Source organism: Malus sylvestris, chromosome 14 (assembly GCF_916048215.2).
Source record: "Malus sylvestris chromosome 14, drMalSylv7.2, whole genome shotgun sequence".
NCBI classification, from domain to species: domain Eukaryota; kingdom Viridiplantae; phylum Streptophyta; class Magnoliopsida; order Rosales; family Rosaceae; genus Malus; species Malus sylvestris.
Window position 1 is genome coordinate 15,899,004 of NC_062273.1, and position 22,794 is coordinate 15,921,797.

Consider the following 22,794-nt stretch of genomic DNA (forward strand, 5'->3'; position numbering starts at 1 on the left):
CACATGTAACATTAGCTCCTCGGGTACCACAGATAACTTTGCCAAAGATCTCTGACAAAGTGAGGGAGTCCCTTTTATAGAATAAGGGCTCGCTCCTCAATACATGAATGATGAGCTAGAGTTGATGCTCTTTAATGATGGTGAGGGAGTCCCTTTTATAGAATAAGGGCTCGCTCCTCAATACATAAGTGATGGGCTAGAGTCCCCCAAGTATTTTTCATGAGTGCTCTCTAATGAAAGTGAGGGAGTCCCTTTTATAAAATAAGGGCTTGCTCCTCAATACATAAGTGATGGGCTAAGTCCCCAAGTATTTTTTATTTTTTATGAGGCCTAGTTGAGGCCCAATATATGGTACATAATGTAGTACCCCAAGTCTTCGGTCAATAGAGTCTGTTGGTTGGAGGCTTCAAATTGAATCCATGTATAGGCCGAAGTGGCGGTTGTTTGGAGGCGGTATTTGTATACCCTGCACTGAAGTTTTGTAGGTGAAGCTTTGCAAGTGAAGCTTTGAAGCTGGAGCTCTGTAAATGAAGCTTTTGAAGTTAGAGCTTTTGTAAATGAAGCTTTTGAAGCTGGAGCTCTGTAAATGATGCTTTTGAAGCTAGAGCTTTTGTAAATGAAGCTTTTTGAAGCTAAAGCTTCTGTAAATGAAGCTTTTGAAGCTGATTGACATGAGTGATGCTCATGAATGTTTATGTTGATTGACATGAGTGATGCTCATGGATGTTGACATGAGTCATGCTCAAGAATGTTGACATGAGTGATGCTCATGAATGTTTATGTATGATTGAATGAGTGATACTCATGAATGTTTATGTATGATTGACATGAGTAATGCTCATGTATAATTTGAAATACTAGACGTACTTTTGATCACCTAGTTGGTGGTAATAGCGGCGGGGTGCCGAATAATTTTTTGTAGTACTGGGCGTACTTTTGGTCACCTGGTTGGTGATAATAGCGGCAGGGTGCTGAATAATTTTTTGTAGTACTGGACGTACTTTTGATCACCTGGTTGGTGCTATTTTGGGCTTATGGGCCTTTACCCTCCACACAACATTCCAGCCCATTTATTTTGGGTTTTGCCCTTTTATTTTATTTTTTATTTTTTTTATTACCCTCTGATGGGGTTTATATAGATATCTCCGAAAGATACGAAAAATAAATTACATCATTCAAAAATAAGGAAAGTAAACCACATCATTCTGGTGGGGTGTTTATTCCTTGCTTTTGCTTGTGTTTTTCTGCTGCACTCTCTCTGTTTCTTCGCCTGGCATACAGAAGGAATCATAATAATAGAAAAATCTTTTGCTTTTCTTATTTTTTCTTTTCCTTTTTTCTTTTCACTTTTGCTTTGCTCTTTTCTTTTTCTCTTTTTCTGAAATATTCTTTAGTAACATCATATTTTTCTTTTTCTATTTTGTTTCCACTGCCTCTCTGATTTCTTGAGTATGGGGTCCTCCGACTCGAGCACGTTGTCACCATTTTCATTGTCAGTGGTGTTACCCTGCTCATTCAAAACTTGACCAGATAGCAAAATATCTGACTCAAACTCCCACAGTAGGAAAGCATCAGAAAGATCAAAAAATACTTGCCAAAACTTGACCAGACATCAAGATATCTTGACTCAAACTCCATTTCTGTTGTGATCCCAGCTCAGGCTCTGCATCTGCGATGACATCAGCAATGGAATCCTGTCAATGCACTCGGTGTGGAACATGTGGCAGCAGTTCCGCATCTGATAGCTTCTAAGGCATGATTGTACTCTCCAGCATCCTTTATTTGTTTGCTGTACTCAATTACACCCTAAGACAACATTGTTATGATAAAAGCCATTGGCAGACCAAGACATCCGGTGATCGAAAACGCACTGTTTCAGCATGTCTTCCCATAATGCCTCTTCCGACACGTCAGCGTAGATGGAACCGTCGCTAGCCCTCACAACCCGGAGATGCTCCCCCAACGAACACATGTCCAGGATGAGGCGTCCATCCGCTATCGCCTGGCCGTTGATCGAGTAACCATTCCCCCACGCCGCCACCGTCAGATTCGAGGACCTCGTCGCCGCCTTCACCACCCTCACCACATTGTCGGTGTTGGCCGGCCGGATGAAAGCCAATGGCGGGAACGACTTTATTCCCCCGAAGTCTCTGTCGCCACGAAAGAGCTGGAGTTTCTCCACTATATCGGGGTGGAGCGCGACGACGGAGTTGTCGTCATTGATAGCATCGTCGATAACGAGCCAATTCGCAGCCTTCTTACGCTCGAGTGTCGCAATACTAAAGTCCCTATTCGTTCCTTTAGAGTCTGAAGATTCAGCCTTATCCGTCATGGTGGAAGGCGGAGCAGAGACCAAGGGACGACGAAGGGAGAGAGAGTTTGTTTAGTCGATGGAAGATTTGGAAGAGATAACAAAAGAGTAGCTGAAAGCAATTTGGTTTCGTGTTAACTGACCGAGAAAGGAGAAAAATGTGGTTGGAGGTCTATGAAAGTTTTCTCGAGAAGCCCAAAGAGTAAGGTTTTTGGGTTCTTGGGTTTTTGCAGATTCACAGTGGTGAGGTTTGATGAAAAAAAATGAAAGAGTACCGACATAGTTTTTTGTGTCGATTCCCACAGATGGCGCCAAATGTTGATGCACAAAACCGGAGGGGTCTTGGAACAACGTAAATCCGACCGTGAATCTGCAAGAAATTAAATAACATAAGATGTATCGTGGTTCACCCCAATGTTTAGGCTACGTCCACACTGATATTGTATTTCTCTGAGAAGTGAGGGGAGTGAGGGAGAGACCTTCTGAGGGTGAGAGAACTCTTCCCATGGCCTAAGAAATGGCCTCTCCTAATTGTGAGGGTGAGGAGTCATTTTATAGAATAAGGGCTTCTCACTTATTACATATTTAAGTCCCCTGAGTATTTGTACGAGATATAAATACGGAGGCCCTAAATATGGTCTAAACAAACTACATGAGAACAAATTCCTTTGCATTAACTTTTATTTTTATAGAAAATAGATACAATTTTTTTTAATAAGAAATGATATTCATTAGATACAGTTAAACAATATGTCAAAGAAGTCTACAAAACATCAAAGAAGAAACTAACAATTAAACTAATAATCCTAGAATGGATGCTGAAAAACTAACTTGAAACAAATCGAATAAAAAATATAGACAGAAATGGTAATAATAAATATGGACTCACATTACCAAATGTAAGCATAACTCAAAGTAACCCAAATCCTAAATTAACTTATAACTCTAAACAATGACTTCCTCCAATGAATCGAATTTCAAAGAAATCTTGTTTGAGTAAATTGTTACTCTTGTGAGTTATTCAACACAATATACAAGGTTACATACAATAGTTATAACGTAATGGATGCTAAACTAACTCATGCAGTTAAGCTAGCATATAATATAATGGGAAAAATATATTACAATTAACTTGATATATGCAGGATTGATTTGTTACTTGAATCACACTGACCATTTCCTTTTATAGCACTATGCATCAAGTTAGAGTGTATATTAATCACTCTTACCTTGCTAAGTAGTACCATAAACTGTGGGGAACCTATCGCCTTGGTAAACAAGTCTGCTAGTTGATGATGCATTCGAACATGAGTAGTCTTGAACATTTCATCTTGGAGCATTTCACAAACCAAGTGACAATCGATTTCAATGTGCTTCGTGCATTCGTGGAAGATTGGATTTGCTGCTACGTGGAAGGCCGCCTGATTGTCATAATAATGTAGTGTAACATGCTACAAGTGTTTGACATTCAAATAAGCAAGTATATGTCTCAACCATAAGATCTCACAACAAGTGGATGCTATGGACCGATACTTACATTCCGTCATTCAACGAGAAACTGTAGTTTGTTTCTTGGTCTTCCAAGACATTGGTGAATGACCAAGCAAGATGCAATATCCAATGAATGATCTCCTGATGTCATTACAGCGTGCCCAGTCAGCACCACATAAGGCTCTCAAATAAAGTGAACTAGAGGTTCAAAAGAAATAGCCTTGTTCTATTGTTTGTTTGATGTACCACAAAACTTTGTGTGTAGTAGCAAGGTGTGGTATACGAGGTTGTCCATGAATTGGCTAAGAACATGTACTGCATACACCAAGTCAGGTCTTGTAATGGTCAAGTATATTAATTTTCCAACAAGTCTTATATACACAGAGGCATATCATTCAGTAGTGCACCATCAATTTTTATGAGTGTGAGATTTGGTTCCATGGGTAATTTCATAGGCTTTACAGCAAGAAAGCATGTATCCTCCAAAATTTCTAGGGCATATTTCTGTTGTGAGATTGTAATGCCCTTGGCTTGTCAGGCAACTTATAATCCCGAGATATATTTTAATTTTCCAAGATTCTTGTGGGACTATGATTTTCTAGACCTGTGACATGTGGTGAGAAGCATCGAAATGCTCAAGGCCCATGGAGCGTAGTCTAGATATCTTGAGGTAATCATCATTCTAGAAGGATTGAATATCTTATCCTAGATTTCCTCCTAGACAGTCTTTCGATTTGATGAAGATTACTTTCCTTACTCAAGATCCCTATAAATACTCTAGCCAGGGTATTTACCAGGGGAGATCTACTTCTCTCTAAATCTAATATACTCTACCACACACATATTCTCTCAATGCCTTCTAGAGACCCTTACGCCGACGTCTACGCATAAACATATCCATGGAGAAGTCATCTCTTAATGCCCTGCCATAGGCTATTAATCAATAATAGTTTACTCAATTTTTCTTTAAAACTACACCTGTGATTTGATTATCCTTCTAGTAGATATGTAGGCAATCATATTCAAATTCAACCACACCCCATAATCAACCTCATTCTTCGCTTATTGGGATCATAGGCTAGTCCGCCTGAATCTCACCTCTATTCACTGATGTGCACAAATTTGGTTCCAGCAATTGGTGCGTTCATTGAGAGTGAACTCATATCCCCCCGTCCAAAACACTCTATCGACATGAGAATCTACTTTAGGCGAAAAATGATCAAACAAAAGAATTTTTGAGTAATTCAAATTTTGAGGGTGAACCACTTAAATTCTGAGTCCATTTCATAATAGTTTCAATTCCAAGTCCACCAAAGGTTAATTGTTTTAATTTGTTAGCCTGCAAGTTTTGAGTGTTAATAAGCATAATGCAATAGAATCCTTCAAATCAGTGTTTTATTGAAGTTTATAGAAAATATGAAATCTTGGAGCAAAGATTAGGAGTGGAATTGACATGAAAAAGAAGTAACTAATCGTATTCAAAAACTCAATTATGAGCATGCATGATCAAATCACCACAAAAGAATATTATTCTTTTTCTTTTCTTTTTTTGTCAAAACAAGAGAATATTATTCACCTCAAACAAAGACACTCAACTAAAAAGAAAACATAAAAATAAGAGAGAAGGGGAGGAAGTAAAGGCACTTCGTCTACCTTCTCTTACTACACTAGCAGCTATGATCTTTCTTTTTCACCAGAGTAAATAGCCATAATTGAAACTAAACAATATTAAAATATAAAAAAAATTGTTAATCTATTGTTTGGCCATGTGGCTTTGTCGGCCCAATGGTGGGTCTTTAGGCCATGTGGTTTTTTCAGTCCAGGAATGAACAATTCGACCGAGTCCTAATAGAATTGGAAGTACAGATTTAGGTGTAGCTTGGTTGAGTCCTGAATAAAGTAAAATTGCTAAGGATTAGGATCAGTTTTGATAAGATTTGAATCATGCCAAGAAACAAAACTTATGGATGATTAGAAAATGAGTGAATAGGATGAATAAAGGACTAGGTTCAGAGTCCTAATTCAAGTCAAAATGGTCAAGACTAGTTAGAGATAGGGTTTTAGCAGAAGAGGGGATTAATAAGATAAAGTCAAGAATATCCAGGTAGATGTCGATGAGTCATAATCCTAGTAGGACTCTACCTTGATAGACTTGGCTCTCACGAAATTCACCTCTATAGATAGAAGTGATTATGCAACAGAGAGACTCTCTTCAACTTAACACACAAACTCAAACACTCTACTCGGAAACTTTAGTTTTACACACCTCTGAGAAAATATTAATTATTCTAACCCTTTCTTCAACACACATTCAGTTTGGATTAACAACATTATGTTTACAACCGATGACACCTTCAGTTTAGATTAACAGTACTAGACCCGTAAAATCAAGCAATCAATGAGCATCTTCAGTTTGGATTAACAACACTACTTTTATTTTAGTTGGTTACCTATCAAAGTCTCTGCCGTTGAGAAGTCTTTGATTCTCTCACTGAATGAGGTCACTTCCTTAGATTTTTAGGTGAAGTCAGGTGTTACTCAAGTTACTCAATATTCGGCAAATTGAAAACCAAACCTTTATTGGACTTCACTGTAAAGGCTTGTCTTAGGGTTCTATAACCCTAGGCCTAGAGGCATTCCTTCTTCGGCCATAGTTGCTCATTGCAGAAGTTAGTAGCACTTTCAACACTACACCACCACATCTATTCTACTCGCCCGACTGAGCTTGGTTGCGAGGTGGCACGCTCGTATTCACAAGAAGGACATAGTTAACTTAGTAGTTTCTCATCATGCATGCCACGTATGCTTTATAACTTATAGGGTCAACACCTACTCGTTAGATGTTTAATTGTGTGAATAATCGGGCCAATTTAGATTATAATGGCGTGTTTATGTAAGGGGAAAAGAATGAAAGGAATGAGAGTTACATTCATTCCAAGTGGTTCAAGTATTTACCAACACTTAGGGAATGAAAATATATTTGTGGCCCACCTAAAATGGGGAATCATACTCTTAATTTTCCCAAAATTAGATTACCAAGCAATACGTGATATTTGGATTTCGAGAGAAAGCTTCCATTCCGAATCAGCTTTTTCTACCTAAAATTTCTTATCTCCTTCTCCTTTCCACCTTTATCTCTGCATATCTTCATCTCTGGTTCTGCTGCTACAAAATGACTCCACCCCTCTACCAACTACCTTTCACCTCTGATCCATTTGGGCATGAGAAATGAAAAGGAAGTCTTGGGAGATAGCATTTTGTAGGCAAAGACCAATATCAAAGGAATGATTGAGAGTTTGGAAGATTATGCAAGTTTCAGCCAATGGACAAACCTTCAATTGGGTACCCATCAATGGTCAATTCCCTGGCTTGTTTGGGAGCTAGGTCGGGTTCTCAATTGGGTTTCAGGTCTTTGCTTCTACTTCCGGTCATTAATAGATTAACTAAGAAAAAGAAGAATCATAAGGGAAGAAGATGGGGATTTTTAGAGGGTGAGGAGAGGAACTCTGATGAGGAGAAATTTTTGTGTTGTGGGTTATCTCCACTTTGATCCTTCCTAGGTGAGGGGTGGAGAGGGCCTCCAGGATTTCAATTTCGTTATGTTTTATTAAAGGGCTTTTCTCCTTTTCTAGTAATTGATATACTGTGTGTAGCACACAAGTTTGATTAGTTTAATTAATTAATATTTGCATTGAATAAATTGTATTAATGATTTAGGGTAGATAATTAGCTGAATAAAATTTATAATCTGTTTTTGTACAAGAGTATTTTAGTAATCAAATTCCTTTTGATTCCAATTCATCAAGTTAATTAGTAAACATTTAATATGGAATCTTCATCATTTTCACTCCAATTCCAGCCAGTTTAATAAACATCTTTAACAAGAATCTGATTCTGATAACAACCTATTCCAACTCGTCCTCGTCAATTTTCCCTAATGTGATTACGAATTAGTAAACAAGTCATAATTGTACTTATAATGATAGTTGTAATGATGATTGTGATCATTGGCGGCCTTCTCTATTACATTTGGGCTTGCTAAAGAAGGGGAAGGCAAGGTATAAATTTCAATGCAACCGTCATTGTGCAAAAGATCAATCAATCGAGTTGATATGAAAAAAGTAATCATAATTATGGGATGATAATGACAATGGGGAAAAGGCAATAACCATTGTCATAATTCCATGGTAATGACTAATGAAGGTCAAATGATCACGAACACCTTCACTAAGATATAATATTCATCAAACGGTTTTGTATTCCATGAAATTAACACATGATGACAATTCTATATTTTCTTGCACAAGAAATCTTAAAAACAAAAAACAAAAAAAACCAAAAAAACAAAAAACAAAATGGTAAACAATCCATGCTTGCAAAATTGCAAACAATTGACTCTAAAATGTGACAAAGGTCGTTCTAAAATGTCACACTGTCGCATTTGTGACTAATTGCAACGATTTGTTAATATATTTCACATTTAGTGGTATATGAAAACAACCTTGATTGGAATAGCAAGATAAATGGTTTCATCTGTTAAGGAATTTTTGGACGGCCGCGATCGAGTTTTTAATTAATCCTATAAATAACCAAAAACGACACAATCAGAATGCCAATTCTGGTAACTGTAGTAGTTCTGCAAAAAGTCTTCTGCTTTTAAACGGGGACAAGGATCCTCACCGGATCCTCTTAGTGAAGATTCAGGTATCAATCAACCGTGTCTGTTCATTATACATCGTATGATCAATTTTCGTTAGATATTATTTATATTTAATTTAAAACTTAAAATGATTTTTAACCATACGATGTATAATGAATGGACACGATTGATTGATCATTCGAATTCTACCAAAGAGAATCCGGAGAGGATCCTATTCCTTTTAACATCACTACTATTTACTAATTTATTACTTTTAAGACGTTACCCAATTAGGGTTTTTATATATAATAGAATTTCTAGAATTTGGTGAAATCAAATGGGAATCAATTTTTCTCAAACCCTAGTCAAAACGAATCAATTTTTGGGGTGAATGACGTCTTTTTTTTTTTTTTTTTGTATGTCAATCCTTCTTAGGGCTATGTATGATGTAATATGCCGGTTTGGACTTTATTTTATAAATGTTCGGTACCTTCTAACAAAAAAAAAATTCAAAACCAATTATTATTATTAACATTTTAACCTTGAACAATTAACTAACAATCATTAACCTAAGATTCATTCGGCTTGTGGACAAAACTAAAACTAAATTGGAGTTTAATTAAGTCGAACTTGCTGCTTCGATCTCGTTTTCTACCCTATTTTTCTTTTGTAGCTAGCTGCAGTTTTGCAAAGCACTTACACACCATATTGTCCCTACAACAATAATTCCACACACCATGCTCACCAATCAATTGCCCAAAAAGGTCCCAAACAATAACTTAAAGGTTCTTCTCTTTTCTTTCTTTTTTTTTTTATTTTTTATTTTTATAATTTTACAAAAATTCTACTATGCTCCGGTCCATCTCAAATATCCATATATTTCGCTGTTAAATCTTGGTTATTGATTTTTTTTATCAAGAATCAAACCGTCAAAATCTCAAATGTATGAACATAGTAGAGAATCGAATCTCATAACTTCAATTATTTTGTTGAGTCCTTGGATCCTGCACAGTTTGAGCTTCATCATGGTCACATCACAAACTCTAACCCTGTTAAAAAAGCTGCATAACAAAAAGTGGCATCTAGTGCCCTTTAACTATTGGCTAGCTAGGATGGTCCATGCAGAAAAAACATAGTATCGTATTTACCAAGTACCTTACCTCACCCTGCAGTGCATTGCAAGGACCACACATATACCTAGCTCACATCCATATAGTTACAAGTTTCAAGAACCCAGCTCAAACAAACTGTACATCCAGCACAGCGAGCCTACACCACAGAGTTATTTACACAGAACAGCACCCGTCTTTTGTGGCTGTCCAGACCAAAAAAATTGACCTTGAAAAATAATTATACGACCCTTAAAAAGTAGGGTTTGCAGAGTTTTGGTTTTTTGGGAGGGAAGAGTGGGAGAGGACAGATTGACATAAGCTGATATGCAAGCATTTGAGCCATTAACATATAAAATCTGGGTGAAAGTTACGTAAGCCTGATTGTTAAGCATTTAAAACTGCTACTACTTCCAGTGTGGCAGCGGAGAGACCAGAAAAGTCCAGAGATTCATCAAGTAAAGATATAATTTTTAGGGGACTGCAGATTGCTAGGGTACGCAGGGTGCGCAGTGTGCACATAGGGTGAGGTCAGCGTGGTGTAGGTGTAGTGTAAATGTGGAAGGAGGAGGAGGAGGAAGAAGGAGGAGAGAGATGGATAATACGGTAGGCGGCGGAGGCTTCCTTTAGAGGACAGACCACCTCCTTTTAACAGACCACCCTATTAAAATTGCTTCTCACTCTCATATTTTCTCTGCGTGTGCCTCACATTATGTATATACACACTCAAACACACATGTATAATATTAAATTGCATACAAAAGCATATAAATACAATCCAATCAGTACTTATTTTCGTTTTCTAAATCTCGGTTGAAAGAAATTAAATGTGTTTTGAAATGTCTAATTTGTGGGATATATGTAGTGTTAAGGCTTAAGGAGCAAGTAATGACATATAAGTTTACTTTCATCTTCTGAGTTCACATATACACACACATACACATACACATACACAGAGAGTAATTTATATTATATTAGAAAATTTCTCATCCGAACTTTAATGTCTGGACTTAATCCAGATGTGCCTTCAGTCACCCAACTCTATGCATGGCTGGTTGACAACGTGTTATATTTCACGGTGCCAATCGCACCTCGCCTCACGCCCATTTCCCTCAATTTTTGCTTCATTTTTTTGTTTAATCCTCGTCATGGCTTCTTGTTTTATTCTATAGAAAAATCTTTACAAGTCAAAAGCTACCATTTTTTTCCTTTTTGGAAAATGAGAAACGTGTTTGGAAATCCATATTATAAAGTTAATTTTCAGACAATTGTTTGATGACAATCCAATTTAATGGTCTTTTAGTTTTGATGTTATGGAAATGCAAATGCATAAATTTTTAAACATGGCTTTAAAATTCAGGCATACTGGAAATTATTTCTGAAAAAGGATTTTGAGAGATCAGTCTTACATCATGTGTATTGTCCAAGGTAAGATAAAGGTTTATTAGGCTCTCGAAATCAAATTAGGACAATCGCTTGTCCTAGAAGGCTATAAGATATCCATATCAATGTTCTATACAATGATTTGGCATTTCAACAAGTTTTAGCTACATTCATTATGTGCATCGACCAAATATACATGATTTGTTTAAGCGCGCGCATTCAACTTTATTCACGAAACATACATAATCAATCATGTGATGAGTACCCCAAATGTGTTACAAATCATTGTAATTTGATTTTAAAACAACTTATAAACATAAAATCTCCCAAATATGGTTCCCCATGCATGGTAACCTTGCAATTTCAAGTCATTAACTCCCTTAAAAACACTTGTGGCTGAGAAATTGGGGTGATAGGGTTGTGGAAAAGCAATGAAATCCCATTGGTTGCGCGTGGAGAAAAAAAAGAAAAGATGCACTGCGGTCCCATGCAAATGTGTTATGCGTCCTTCTTCATAGAGAGAGAGATGGGTGGACTAGTTTATTACACCAATTAATGAGAATTAGATGGGGAAAACATTGGGATTGGACCACCTCATCATCTCATCCCATAGAGTCCCTAATTTTGGGAACATTTTTCACAACTCTGGGCTCATCTATTCTCTCTTTCTTTCAACTGTGAAGAAACTCCCGGAATTTTTTGGTCCATGAAAAAACAGTACACCTACTCAGAAGAGAAAAAAGGAAAGGCCGAAAAGGGTCCTACCATTTTTACCGTTGTCCAATTACAATGGCCCTTATTTTGGCTCACTGAAACCCCATCTGAAAAAGCCTGGAACACAACTCCCTTCATAGGAATCACTTCTTGGGATTCGATCCCCTAATCAACAGTTATTTTTTTTTTTTTCGTTTTCCTTTTGATCATAAAATATCACGTCATTTTTCCATTGGGATTTTGGGCTTGTGAGTTTTGATGTAGAAAATCATTCTATTATGTATCAGTGTATATTTTGTGTACTTAAAGAAGTAGAGTAAATCCATCGAAACAGCAGAATTAGTGCTAGTACCTTGCAGGGTAGGTTGGGTTTAAATTTTTTTTAATTAAAGTTTTAACTATTTAATTAATTTGATTGGCTGAACAATAATTTAATATTTGTTGGGTATGAAATAATTGAGGAGGAGGGGTGGGGGAAAGGTTATTAGAGAATTCTCATTCTAGGAAGTCTATTTTGGAGGTATTTATATCATGCTGCATTGACCCCCACTTGATGGGGAGAGAGAGAGAGAGAGAGAGAGAGAGAGAGAGAGAGAGATGATGGAAAAGAAATGAAATGATGAACATGGTTAGGAGGTCATCATCAAGCCCTATCTGATCATATCATCATCTTCTTCTATTTCTGATCGATCGAGGAGATATATATATATATATATATATATATATATATATATATATTTTTTTTTTTTTGGATCTCTCTTTCTTTCTTCCTAGGTTGTTCTTTCATGGCTTACTTTGTTGGCTTATTAGGAGAAGTCTCCTAAAAAGCAAAAGGACCTCCACACTTCTCCCTCCTCCCCCTCCTCCTCCTTCCTCTCCTCCTCCACCATCCATTATAAACCTCCACTACTTCTCTTCAACAACTTAATCTGTAAGCCCCCCTCTCTTACCTTCATCCGATCAAAGAGATTCCTTTTATATGTTCCTTTTTCATAAATTCTGATGATTGATCTTGAAATAGACTGATCATATACTTCTCCTTCTGTTCTAATGGGAACGTAATGATTAATTATCTCTTTTCTTTTCTGTGGCAAGGGATCTTGATGGAATAGTAATTGCAGAGAAAAAAAGAGGGTATCTTTCACCCAAAAAAAAACAGTAAAAGCAGAGAGAGAAAGAGCAAGAAAGGAGAAGAAAAGTTCGAAGCTTTTGTTTTCATGGCAGGAGAACTGCTGAGTAGTGAAGCTAACAAGTCAAGGAACAACATGGCTTCTTCCTCAGTTGGTGGATTCTGCTACTCTTATGATGTCTCATCCAGCAATCCTACAACCACCCACTTCACCACCAATCAGATCCAAGACTTTGGGTCAAACCCTGCTGAGATCTTCAACCTCACCACTGGCATGGAGATGATAGGGTTCCCCAAGCAGCAAAATGACACTTCTAACCCTTCAGCTTCATCCATCTGGAATAAAGCTCGCTTCTTTGGTAAACAACAACAACAGCAACCTGATTTCACAACTGGGATTTCAGAAACCAGCACTGATCATCATCATCAGAACAATCTATTGGTGGGAGGACCTCCACATCATCATCATCAACAATCCAATGGTTGGCAAGAGAATAATAATAATAATAACAGGTTTCCGGTGGATGATTCTTCTTTGAGGTGTGTTTTTCCATGCGAAGGAAATGAGAGGCCAAGTCAAGGCCTTTCACTCTCTCTCAGCTCAAACAATCCTTCCTCTATTGGGTTGCAGTCCTTTGAACTCAAACAGACCAGTCATCATCAGCCACATCAGCATCAAGACCATCAGGATGATGGTGAGGACGGTCACATGAGGTTTATGCAAGATGGGTTTTTGGGAAAAGCTGCTTATCATGCTTCTGCTTCTGGGGCAAGCAGTCTTCAACATGAAGGACTGTTCCAGCTGAGGAACTCAAAGTACTTGGGCCCTGCCCAGCAGCTTCTCAATGAGTTCTGCAGCCTTGGAACAACAAAGCCAACGACTGCTGACACACAAAAGCAAAAGCCCCATAAAAACAAACAGTGGGGTGAACAAGAGGACAATGGTAGTACTAGCTCTTCAAGAAACAAGCAACAATCCAACATTTGCTCCCTTGAATTTGTGGAGTTGCAGAAGCGAAAAACCAGACTGCTTTCAATGCTTGAAGAGGTAAATAATAGTAAACCCCATCTTTTATTTATTTTTTATTTTTTATAATTCCTCAATAGTATTAGAAGGCAAAGTTAAAAACTTTTTACTCGGGTTGTGCTTGATTAATCTTTTCAATTAATACCCAATTCAAATTTTTAGATTTTTGTTGTTATCAAGGTTAAAATTTGAGACTCTCTCTGAAACTTATCTCTGGTTCTTTAATTATTATCGTGATCATATGTGTGTTTGTTTTAGGTGGAGAGGAGGTACAAGCACTACTGCGATCAAATGAAGGCGGTGGTGGCGTCGTTTGAGGCTGTGGCAGGAGCTGGGGCTGCCACCGTGTACTCCGCCTTAGCGGCGAAGGCCATGTCGAGGCATTTCAGGAGCTTGAAAGATGGGATTGTGAGTCAAATTCAGGCCACAAGAAAGGCCATGGGAGAGAAGGACCCGGTGGCGCCTGGCACGACGAAAGGGGAGACTCCGAGGCTTCGGATTCTCGATCAAACACTTCGACAGCAGAGAGCATTTCAGCAGATGAACATGATGGAAAGCCATCCATGGAGACCCCAACGTGGCCTCCCTGAGAGATCAGTCTCCGTTCTACGAGCTTGGCTCTTTGAACACTTTCTTCATCCGTACGTCTCTCTCTCTCTCTCTCTCTCATAGAAGTAAACAACAAATTAGATTTTTGGGGAGAATCAATGTAATAAGAGAAGAAAGGAAAAGAGAAAAAAAAAAACAAACAGTTTGCTGATGTTAGTGATGATTTTCTACTGGCTAACTAATCATCAATAAGGCAAGAGTTTTATGATCATCAAATCATATCTTGTGTGGCCTCAATCATTTTTGCTACACATTGAAAATACAATACAAACTCCTTGGTTGTTTCTATCCACCTCCTTTCAGATTCCAAAAAAAAATTATTTATTTTTGTTTCATTTTACTTTCAATCATGTCATTAGTTTTCTTTTGCTTGATATTTTTCCTTGGCCCCAAGCTCTCTATATTGTATATTCTATTGTGGGTCACTTGGTCTCTTATTCGAGATTTTCTAATATGCTCTAGAGTATCTTATACGTCAAGGTTTTTGACCGTTCGATCTTTAATCAAAAGAAAGAATGACAAAAATCTAACGGCCAATAACTCAAAGTATTCACGATAGAATTTTCACTCATTCTACTTCTCAGGGAAAAAAAAACCCTCTCTCTCAAGAAATAACAGTAATATATTTATTTGTGTATTTAATTACGAAAAACTGCGAATAAAGAAAGTAACAGAGTGTTTGTGTGGAACTTGTTGCAGGTACCCGAGCGATGTCGATAAACATATCTTAGCCCGCCAAACGGGTCTCTCAAGAAGCCAGGCACGTCCACATCCTTCTCTTTCTCAATCCATCCCATAATATAATTCAAATTTCCCCACCACTTAATTAATATTTATTATTATGGGGCATATCTTCTTAGGATCCATAGTTTAGTTGAATAATATATTTGTACATGATGTTATAGCATATAATAATGTATATTGTAATCCAAAATCTATGTCACCATTAATCATATTATATATGTGACGCCTTTTGTTGCCACATGGATGTGTTTCAACAGGTCTCCAATTGGTTCATTAACGCAAGAGTTAGGCTTTGGAAGCCAATGGTCGAAGAAATGTACATGGAAGAAACAAAGGAACGTGAAAACAACATGAACATTAGCAACATGACCTCCTCAGATGGTATTGCAACCGATCCCAGCCCGCATCAGTCCCGGCCCGAAGATGAAAAGCCAACTCACGATCAACTCGTCCGAATGGACTCCGAGTGCCTCTCCTCCATCATCACCTACCCGGAGAAGAATCATGACTCTCGAGGCAGCAAGAATACCATCTCAAGTCACCACATGCACCCGCATCAAAATTTTGGGAGGGTAAATGAGTCATTCGGGACAATGGAGCTGGATTTTTCGTCGTATAATCATCATCAACAACACTCTGGAGGGACGGTTTCTTATGCTAATGATCATCATCACCCCTCAAATCAGGGTTTCAATGCCGGTGGCGGTGTGTCGTTGACATTAGGGTTGCAGCAGCACGGCGGAAATGGGGTGAGCTTAGCATTCTCTCCTGCCTCACAGAACTCTCTATTTTACCCTAGAGATCACATTGAAGAATGTCAACCGGTTCAGTACTCGCTATTAGATGGGGAAGGTGAGAATAATTTGCCTTACAGAAATTTGATGGGGGCACAGCTGCTACATGACTTGGCAGGATAGAAGACAACAACAACAACATTTCTCAATCGGGTAGTGCAAGGGGTTCACTAGTGGGGTTTTAATTTGATTTTGTGCCACAGGGATGGTGATGAATTGGTGATTATTGGTAATAGATAATTAAGTAGTTTAGTTAGGTAATAATAGATGAATATATATAGCTACATACTTCATGCATACATAAAAGGCTATACTGGGTTAGACAACAATTATATGGTGCTCATCGTCTTCATGGCTGGCCGGTATAGCTTTTCTGGGCCCTCTGTTTTTTTAGAAAAAAATTGGAAGGACATGTTCTTTATTGTTAGGCTAATTTGGAATTGCCAGTGATTTGGCTCAAAGGTTATACGATATATTTTTTTCTTTTTGTTATTACAAGCGATATTACTACTCTAAGCTAAACTAGGAAAAGATGAAGAGTTTAAACCCAAAACACAGTAAATTGAAGAGAAAGATACCCTATTTATTAGGACAATCCATGAATTGCAAGATTATACGATTTTTGTTTCCTCTTATAGGTAGATTCTGCTTTTCCAAAGATTTAACCTAAGCAGTTAGAAATCTCTCTTTAATTGCATTTCTCCATTATTTGTGGTTGGGCTAATTAAGCTAGGTGATGATTGAACCGTTTGTGGCTCTTGTTTAAGTGAATACTTTTGCTTTTATCAGTTTATGTGGTTCTCTATAGAGGCAATTAAGTTTAGCAGCACAATTGGTGTTGGGTCGTTATATAGTTTTTGTTGGAGATTAAGACAAATCCTCGAGGAAATTACAAAAAATATCGTGATCGGTTTTTTGTGTGTAGTTGTGGTCCCTAATCCATGAGGCTCGTGAAAAGATGATATTTTTCATACCAATAAGAATTGGTCTTCTTTTTTTTATTTGTGAACTTGAATTGGGGATTGGTTCTATATGCTTCTGCTTTTGTAAATGAAAAAAGGTGCGTTTATTAGCTGCTTTTTAGATAGTGTGAAGGGCATTACGGTTTTGGGATGCACCTACCCTTGGTTGAACACGTACGTGCACACCAATGAAATTCATCAGTTATGGATTAAACCAGTGCTCTATATTGCATGCAGACCCAATGGCTAAATTAGTTCTATGTCTTCACCAAAAAAAAAAAAAATTAGTTCTATGTAAAAATAGATTCTGATGAGTTCCATGCATAAAATATTAAAGATTTCTCACCAAACTATTGTGTAACAAATCAGATATATATTATGTAAAACTCTTATGTTCTTCAACAATTAAATCATACAAAACAAAACATTTAGAAGGAAAGGGCTAATCAAGGAAAGGTAGTATGTATGCGATTCAACAATTAAATCATATAATATAGGTGAAATTAAGGTATACAACTATGCTTGATTATATTGTTGACATGCAACTAAACAAATTAATCATGAGCATGTGATCATGGGTTAAGTTTGTGAAGTTCCCTGGCTATTCTTTTGAGGCGATGGCCCCCAATTGAGTTAATTCTATGCTTTCTTATAGTTAATAGAGCAGAAAAAATCATGTTATAAAAATGTTTTACATTTATCATTTCATATATAGTGCTGTCAAAGGATGCATATAAATGCATGCATGATACTTAAGTCCATGGGGTTTAAGAAGCTTACTTTACCCCTATGAACGTGCTAACATATATAAAAACTCAAGATTTAGGGATTATATCTAGAGGAAAAACCTTGAGTCGAACAATCGTCTTGTTCTTACAACTATCCTGAGCGAGGAACCACGAACACACACGAAATTGGGTTTTAATTTGTGTGCAGGTTTGGGACGTAGGGTAGTGAGTTGGCTACTTAGAATTGCTTCTAAGAGTTTCCCCCTGAGTCTCCGCCTCCATCTTGGTGAACCGAATATTTAGGAGAGTTTTGTGAGTGAGGTTGGAGGCTTTGGAGGCTAAGCCAAAGTTATTATACCAAGCATATTACCATATAGATATTATCATAATCCACCTCTTATTTGGGTCGATTATATTGTTTTAGTGAGTCAAATAAAACTAATATCTCCCCGTCACACAAATATGAGTGGTATCCTCACATTCACAGTCACTTTTCATCATCCCAACATTATCACGATCACAAAGAATGAATTATGGCGCGACCCTATGAAAACATGTCACAGGAACATAAAACTTTAAACTACTTGCACAGCCAATGAAGACGTTCTCGATCTCAAAAGCGTTTCGTCTAACCTAAACTGATTTTCACAAAACACTGACGAGACATTCTTAATCCCCCATGAAATAAATGCCTTTGTCCAACTGTAAACACGGAAAATTCTTGAAACAAAAGAGACAAGAACAACGTGCACAAAATAATATTTGTATTTGATGATTTTGGGTTACAATCTCTCTCAAATTTGATCCTCTGATTCAATCCCCATAAGGTGTTGATTTTGTGGAGGTGTGATTGATCCAAGGGTTGTCGAGGCTTGATCTTGGATGAACGGTTGAAAGTTTCTTCAAGGGCCGTCGAGGCTTGATCTTGAATGACGATGATGAATAGATCTTCAAGGGTTTTTGGGCTTGACCTTGAACAACAGTGATGAACAGATCTTCAAGGGCTTTTGGGCTTGATCTTGAAGAACAGTGATGAACGGATCTTCAAGGGGCTTTTTGGGCTTGATCTTGAAGGACGGTTGGATGTGTGAATTTGTCGACGTTGTTGATCCAAAGGGCCGTTGGGGCTTGATCTTGGGATCGTCGGGGTTTGATCTTGAATTGGTGGAAGTTCTTCAAGGGGCAGTCGGGGCTTGACCTTGATGAACAGCGGATGGGCGGATCTTCAATGGACCGTTGGGGCTTGATCTTGATGAACAGTTGATGAACGGATTCGTTGATGTTGTCGATCCAAAGGGGCCGTTGGGGCTTGATCCTTGAGGATGAACAATTGATGAACGATGAACATTTTCTTCAAGGGGCCGTTGGGGCTTGGGCTTGAAGGCGGATTTGACGAAGAATGAAGAGAGTTTTCTCGATCCTTCAGAATTTGCTTGAGAGCTTTAGAATTTCTGTCACATCCCGACCCGGGGCGGACCACTTCCCGGGCCCGCTCCACTACCGTAGCATGATATTGTCCGCTTTGGGCCCCGACCACGCCCTCACGGTTTTGTTTTGTTTTTGGGAATTCACACGAGAACTTCCCAGCGGGTCACCCATCATGGGAGTGCTCTCGCGCGATACTCGCTTAACTTCGGAGTTCCGATGGAACCCGAAGCCAGTAAGCTCCCAAAAGGCCTCATGCTAGGTAGGGATGGGAATACACATTTAAGGATCACTCCCCTGGGCGATGTGGGATGTCACAATTTCAAAGCTTCAAGGTTTTGGTGTCATATCAAATTCCTCCCTCAAATGAATGAAATGGCTTATATTTATAGAATTTTCCAAGGCCTAATTTTGAATATAATATGCAGATGAAATAAATCATTTATGCCAGGTGTTGACATGTGTCCTATTTGATGACTTTTCCGATATATTTTGATTTTTCATTTAGTCACACGCTACATGTAAAATTTATGTGACACGTGAGCGTCGAAATTGTAACTATTGGTCAATATTTATTTCACCAAAATTTCGATGTCTACAAATGCCCCCATTTCAAGGCGCGCCGTATACATGTGCTTGTCACGTGTGGGAGATGTGTTTTGAAGTCCCTTAGTGTAGATGTTGATCCAAGGGCCATCAAGGCTTGATCTTGAATTGGGCTGGAGATTTCTTCAAAGGCCGTTGAGGCTTGATCTTGAACTTCGTTTGAAATTTCTTCAAGGGCAGTCGAGGCTTGTTCTTGAAGGTTGGAATTAGACCTCAAGGAGCTTCATGTGGTAAATGATCTTTGGCTTTGGTAGTGGATGAATCGGCACGTATTTTGTTGCGCTTTGTTGACTTTCCACAGCTTTGATCTTGAACTGGGTTGGAGTATTTTCTGGATTCCTCCAATTGTTGACTTTCCACAGCTTATTCTTGAACTGGGTTTGGAATTCTGAGCGAGGAATATGAGAGTTCCTTGGTTTCAAATCAAACTTCTTCTGCTAGGTTGATTTGAATGTGCAGTCCGCATTATTCTCTGTTTGTTTCTTCTGTACGGCAGGCAGGCACGAGGTAAAGGTGCTGGTCTGTTTCTTTCTTCAATCTTTCCGAAGGCCCACCTCTTGCTTTCTTTCTCCTTGTCCCTAGCTGAGGATGAATTGGCAAATTGTCTCCACATGCTTTGAGGTATCATTTTCATTTCCCTTATCTGTTCCCCAGGCAGATGTGGTAGACGAATAGGAAGCATAAAATGATGAAGATAAGTACTCGAGAGCAAGGCTAAGTAAGCAATCAAGAAGAGGTTCCAGGCAGTCGGTTCCAGATCGGAAGATTGATACCAAGTGCTGGCTGATTGCTCTCTTTCTCCTTGTCCCTAAACAATGACAAGGAGAAGAACAGGGAGAAAGCATGATATGAGATACTCTTGCTTTCAACCTTCATGATATGAAATACTTTTGCTTTGGATGAGTTGTTTGCAGAAGTACCCCAAGGAATAAGGAACATTGAGTGACTCGAGAGGGTTTGTTGGAAAGGCATTCTCAGAGAAGAAGAAGGGTTATGTATGTCTGCCTTGCAATAGAGGGTGAAGGGTGACATTTATAGGAATTAATAACCGGTACTATTCTTTCACTTTTATCAGCAACCGTTGGATGATTTAATAGTAAACTTCACGTGCTTTCTACTTCACAAGAGATCTTCGACAGATTACCCGTAATTTTTGCAAGGCTGAGTGTGCATGTGACAGGCGCTAACACGTCTGGAAAAGCAAGTGCCTCTTCGATATCTGGAATCGACGTTTCGACAAAATGCCCGTGATTTCTGCAAAGCTAACTCTGCATGTGACAGATGCTGACACGTCTGGAAAAGCAGATGCCTCTCTAATTTCTGAGCTTGCCTCTTCGATCTCTGAAATCCCGTCAAGTGCAGAGGTTGCATATGACAAGTGCGGACAAATCTGGAAAAAAAGATTGGCCGTGGTTTCTGAGCAAGCCCAGCTTTTGAGAAAGCTAGCGCCTCTTCGATTTTTGAGCTGGCCTCTTCGATTTCTAAGCTTGCCTCTTCGATCTCTGAAATCCCGTCGAATACTAATTTTTATAGAGGTACGTAGGACCTTTAAAGCACACTGGAATTTCTGCCTGTAGAAACTCCCTTATTGCATTTCTACGATCTTGGCTTGTCCGACCTCTTCTTTCTTTAACATCTCTGAAAATTTCTGGCCCCTCCGACCGTCGTTTTGACTTGAACCTTGGTGAAGAGGCCGACATGCCTTCTCCAGACAACATATGGCGCCCATCCTTCATATCCCCTACTGGTCCTCTTACCGTTAGGGATTCGATGATGAAGAATGATATGATCGCTGCGGTGGTGGCCCAGAACCTTGTCACTCCCAAAGATAACAGACTACTTTCCAAACGATCTGATGAGTTGGCTGTTAAGGATTCTCTGGCTCTCAGTGTGCAGTGTGCAGGTTCTGTGTCTAATATGGCCCAACGCCTATTTTCTCAAACCCGTCAAGTTGAATCATTGGCGGCTGAAGTGATGAGTCTCAAACAGGAGATTAGAGGGCTCAAGCATTAGAATATACAGTTGCACAGGCTCGCACATAACTATGCTACAAACATGAAGAGGAAGATTGACCAGATGCAGGAATCTGATGGTTAGATTTTACTTGATCATCAAAGGTTTATGGGTTTGTTCCAACAGCATTTGCCTTCGTCTTCTGGGGTTGTACCGTGTAATGAAGCTCCAAATGATCAACCTTCGGTGCCTCCTCCTCCTGGGGTTCTGCTGACTGCTGAGACTTCTCCTGAGCAACCTTTGTAAAGGCTCCCTCTTATTTGTTTATTTTGATTCATGTATATGTACATATTTGTAACTTATCGAAAATATCAATAAATGAGCTTTATTTCATTTAATGTCTATATATACATATATATTTCATATGGTGCTGATCCACCATTCATATATATATATTTTTTTTCTTGCACATGGTGCCAGATGCACCATCATTCTTTTACATTATTATTATACTTTTTTTTTCTTCTTTGCTTTCGTGGTGCTGATCCACCATTCATTTTTTTTTATTTTTTTTATATTTCTTTCTTTTCTTTCTTTCACGTGGTGAGGCACCACTTTGCTACACCATCTCATTTTTTATTATATTTTTTTTGTATAAATTTTGATGATGGGCTGGGGAATTTGTAGGGAATGACGAAGACGGACGGAGAAGGTGGGGGTTTGAGGAAGAGGACGGACGGCTAGTCGTTTGACAGCGGTCTCTGAGGTTGTTGACAACTGCGAGGCAAAAGACGGAAGAGGTCTTTGGGTGTGTTGACAAACTTCGGTTTTGTCAATCTCATTCAAAGGCAGCAGCCATGGTGGAAGTGCAGAAGCAGCTGGAGCTTGAGGCAGAGTGTAATGCAAAGCGGCGAGCTTCACGACCGGCTAGTCGTTTGACAGCGGTTGTGAAGTTGGAGAAAGAAGGCAGAAAGCATGAAGAGCACGGACGTGCGTTAAGGGCCGAAGAAAAAGGCGATGAGACAATGGAATCAGCTGCCATAGCGGCGGTGGTTCTCCGGCAAGATCGGACCCAGGATTGCTGTGCTTGTGAGGACCAGTCGCGCTTACAGCAGCAAGTCAAAGACCGATAGTCAGATTCGATTAGGACTCTCTGACTCAACTATCTGA

The 22,794-nt window shown here is 38.7% G+C and overlaps 1 protein-coding gene across 1 annotated transcript; it reads left to right on the top strand.

Annotated features, from left to right (window-relative positions):
• Positions 1 to 12,197: 12,197 nt before the first annotated feature.
• Positions 12,198 to 16,442, top strand: LOC126600194 (homeobox protein BEL1 homolog). Its single transcript, XM_050266757.1, has 5 exons — positions 12,198 to 12,578; positions 12,743 to 13,824; positions 14,062 to 14,444; positions 15,112 to 15,172; positions 15,414 to 16,442. Exons 2-5 carry the CDS (start codon positions 12,865 to 12,867, stop codon positions 16,071 to 16,073), a joined length of 2,064 nt encoding a protein of 687 aa, XP_050122714.1. The 5' UTR covers positions 12,198 to 12,578; positions 12,743 to 12,864; the 3' UTR covers positions 16,074 to 16,442.
• The last annotated feature ends 6,352 nt before the right edge of the window (positions 16,443 to 22,794 follow it).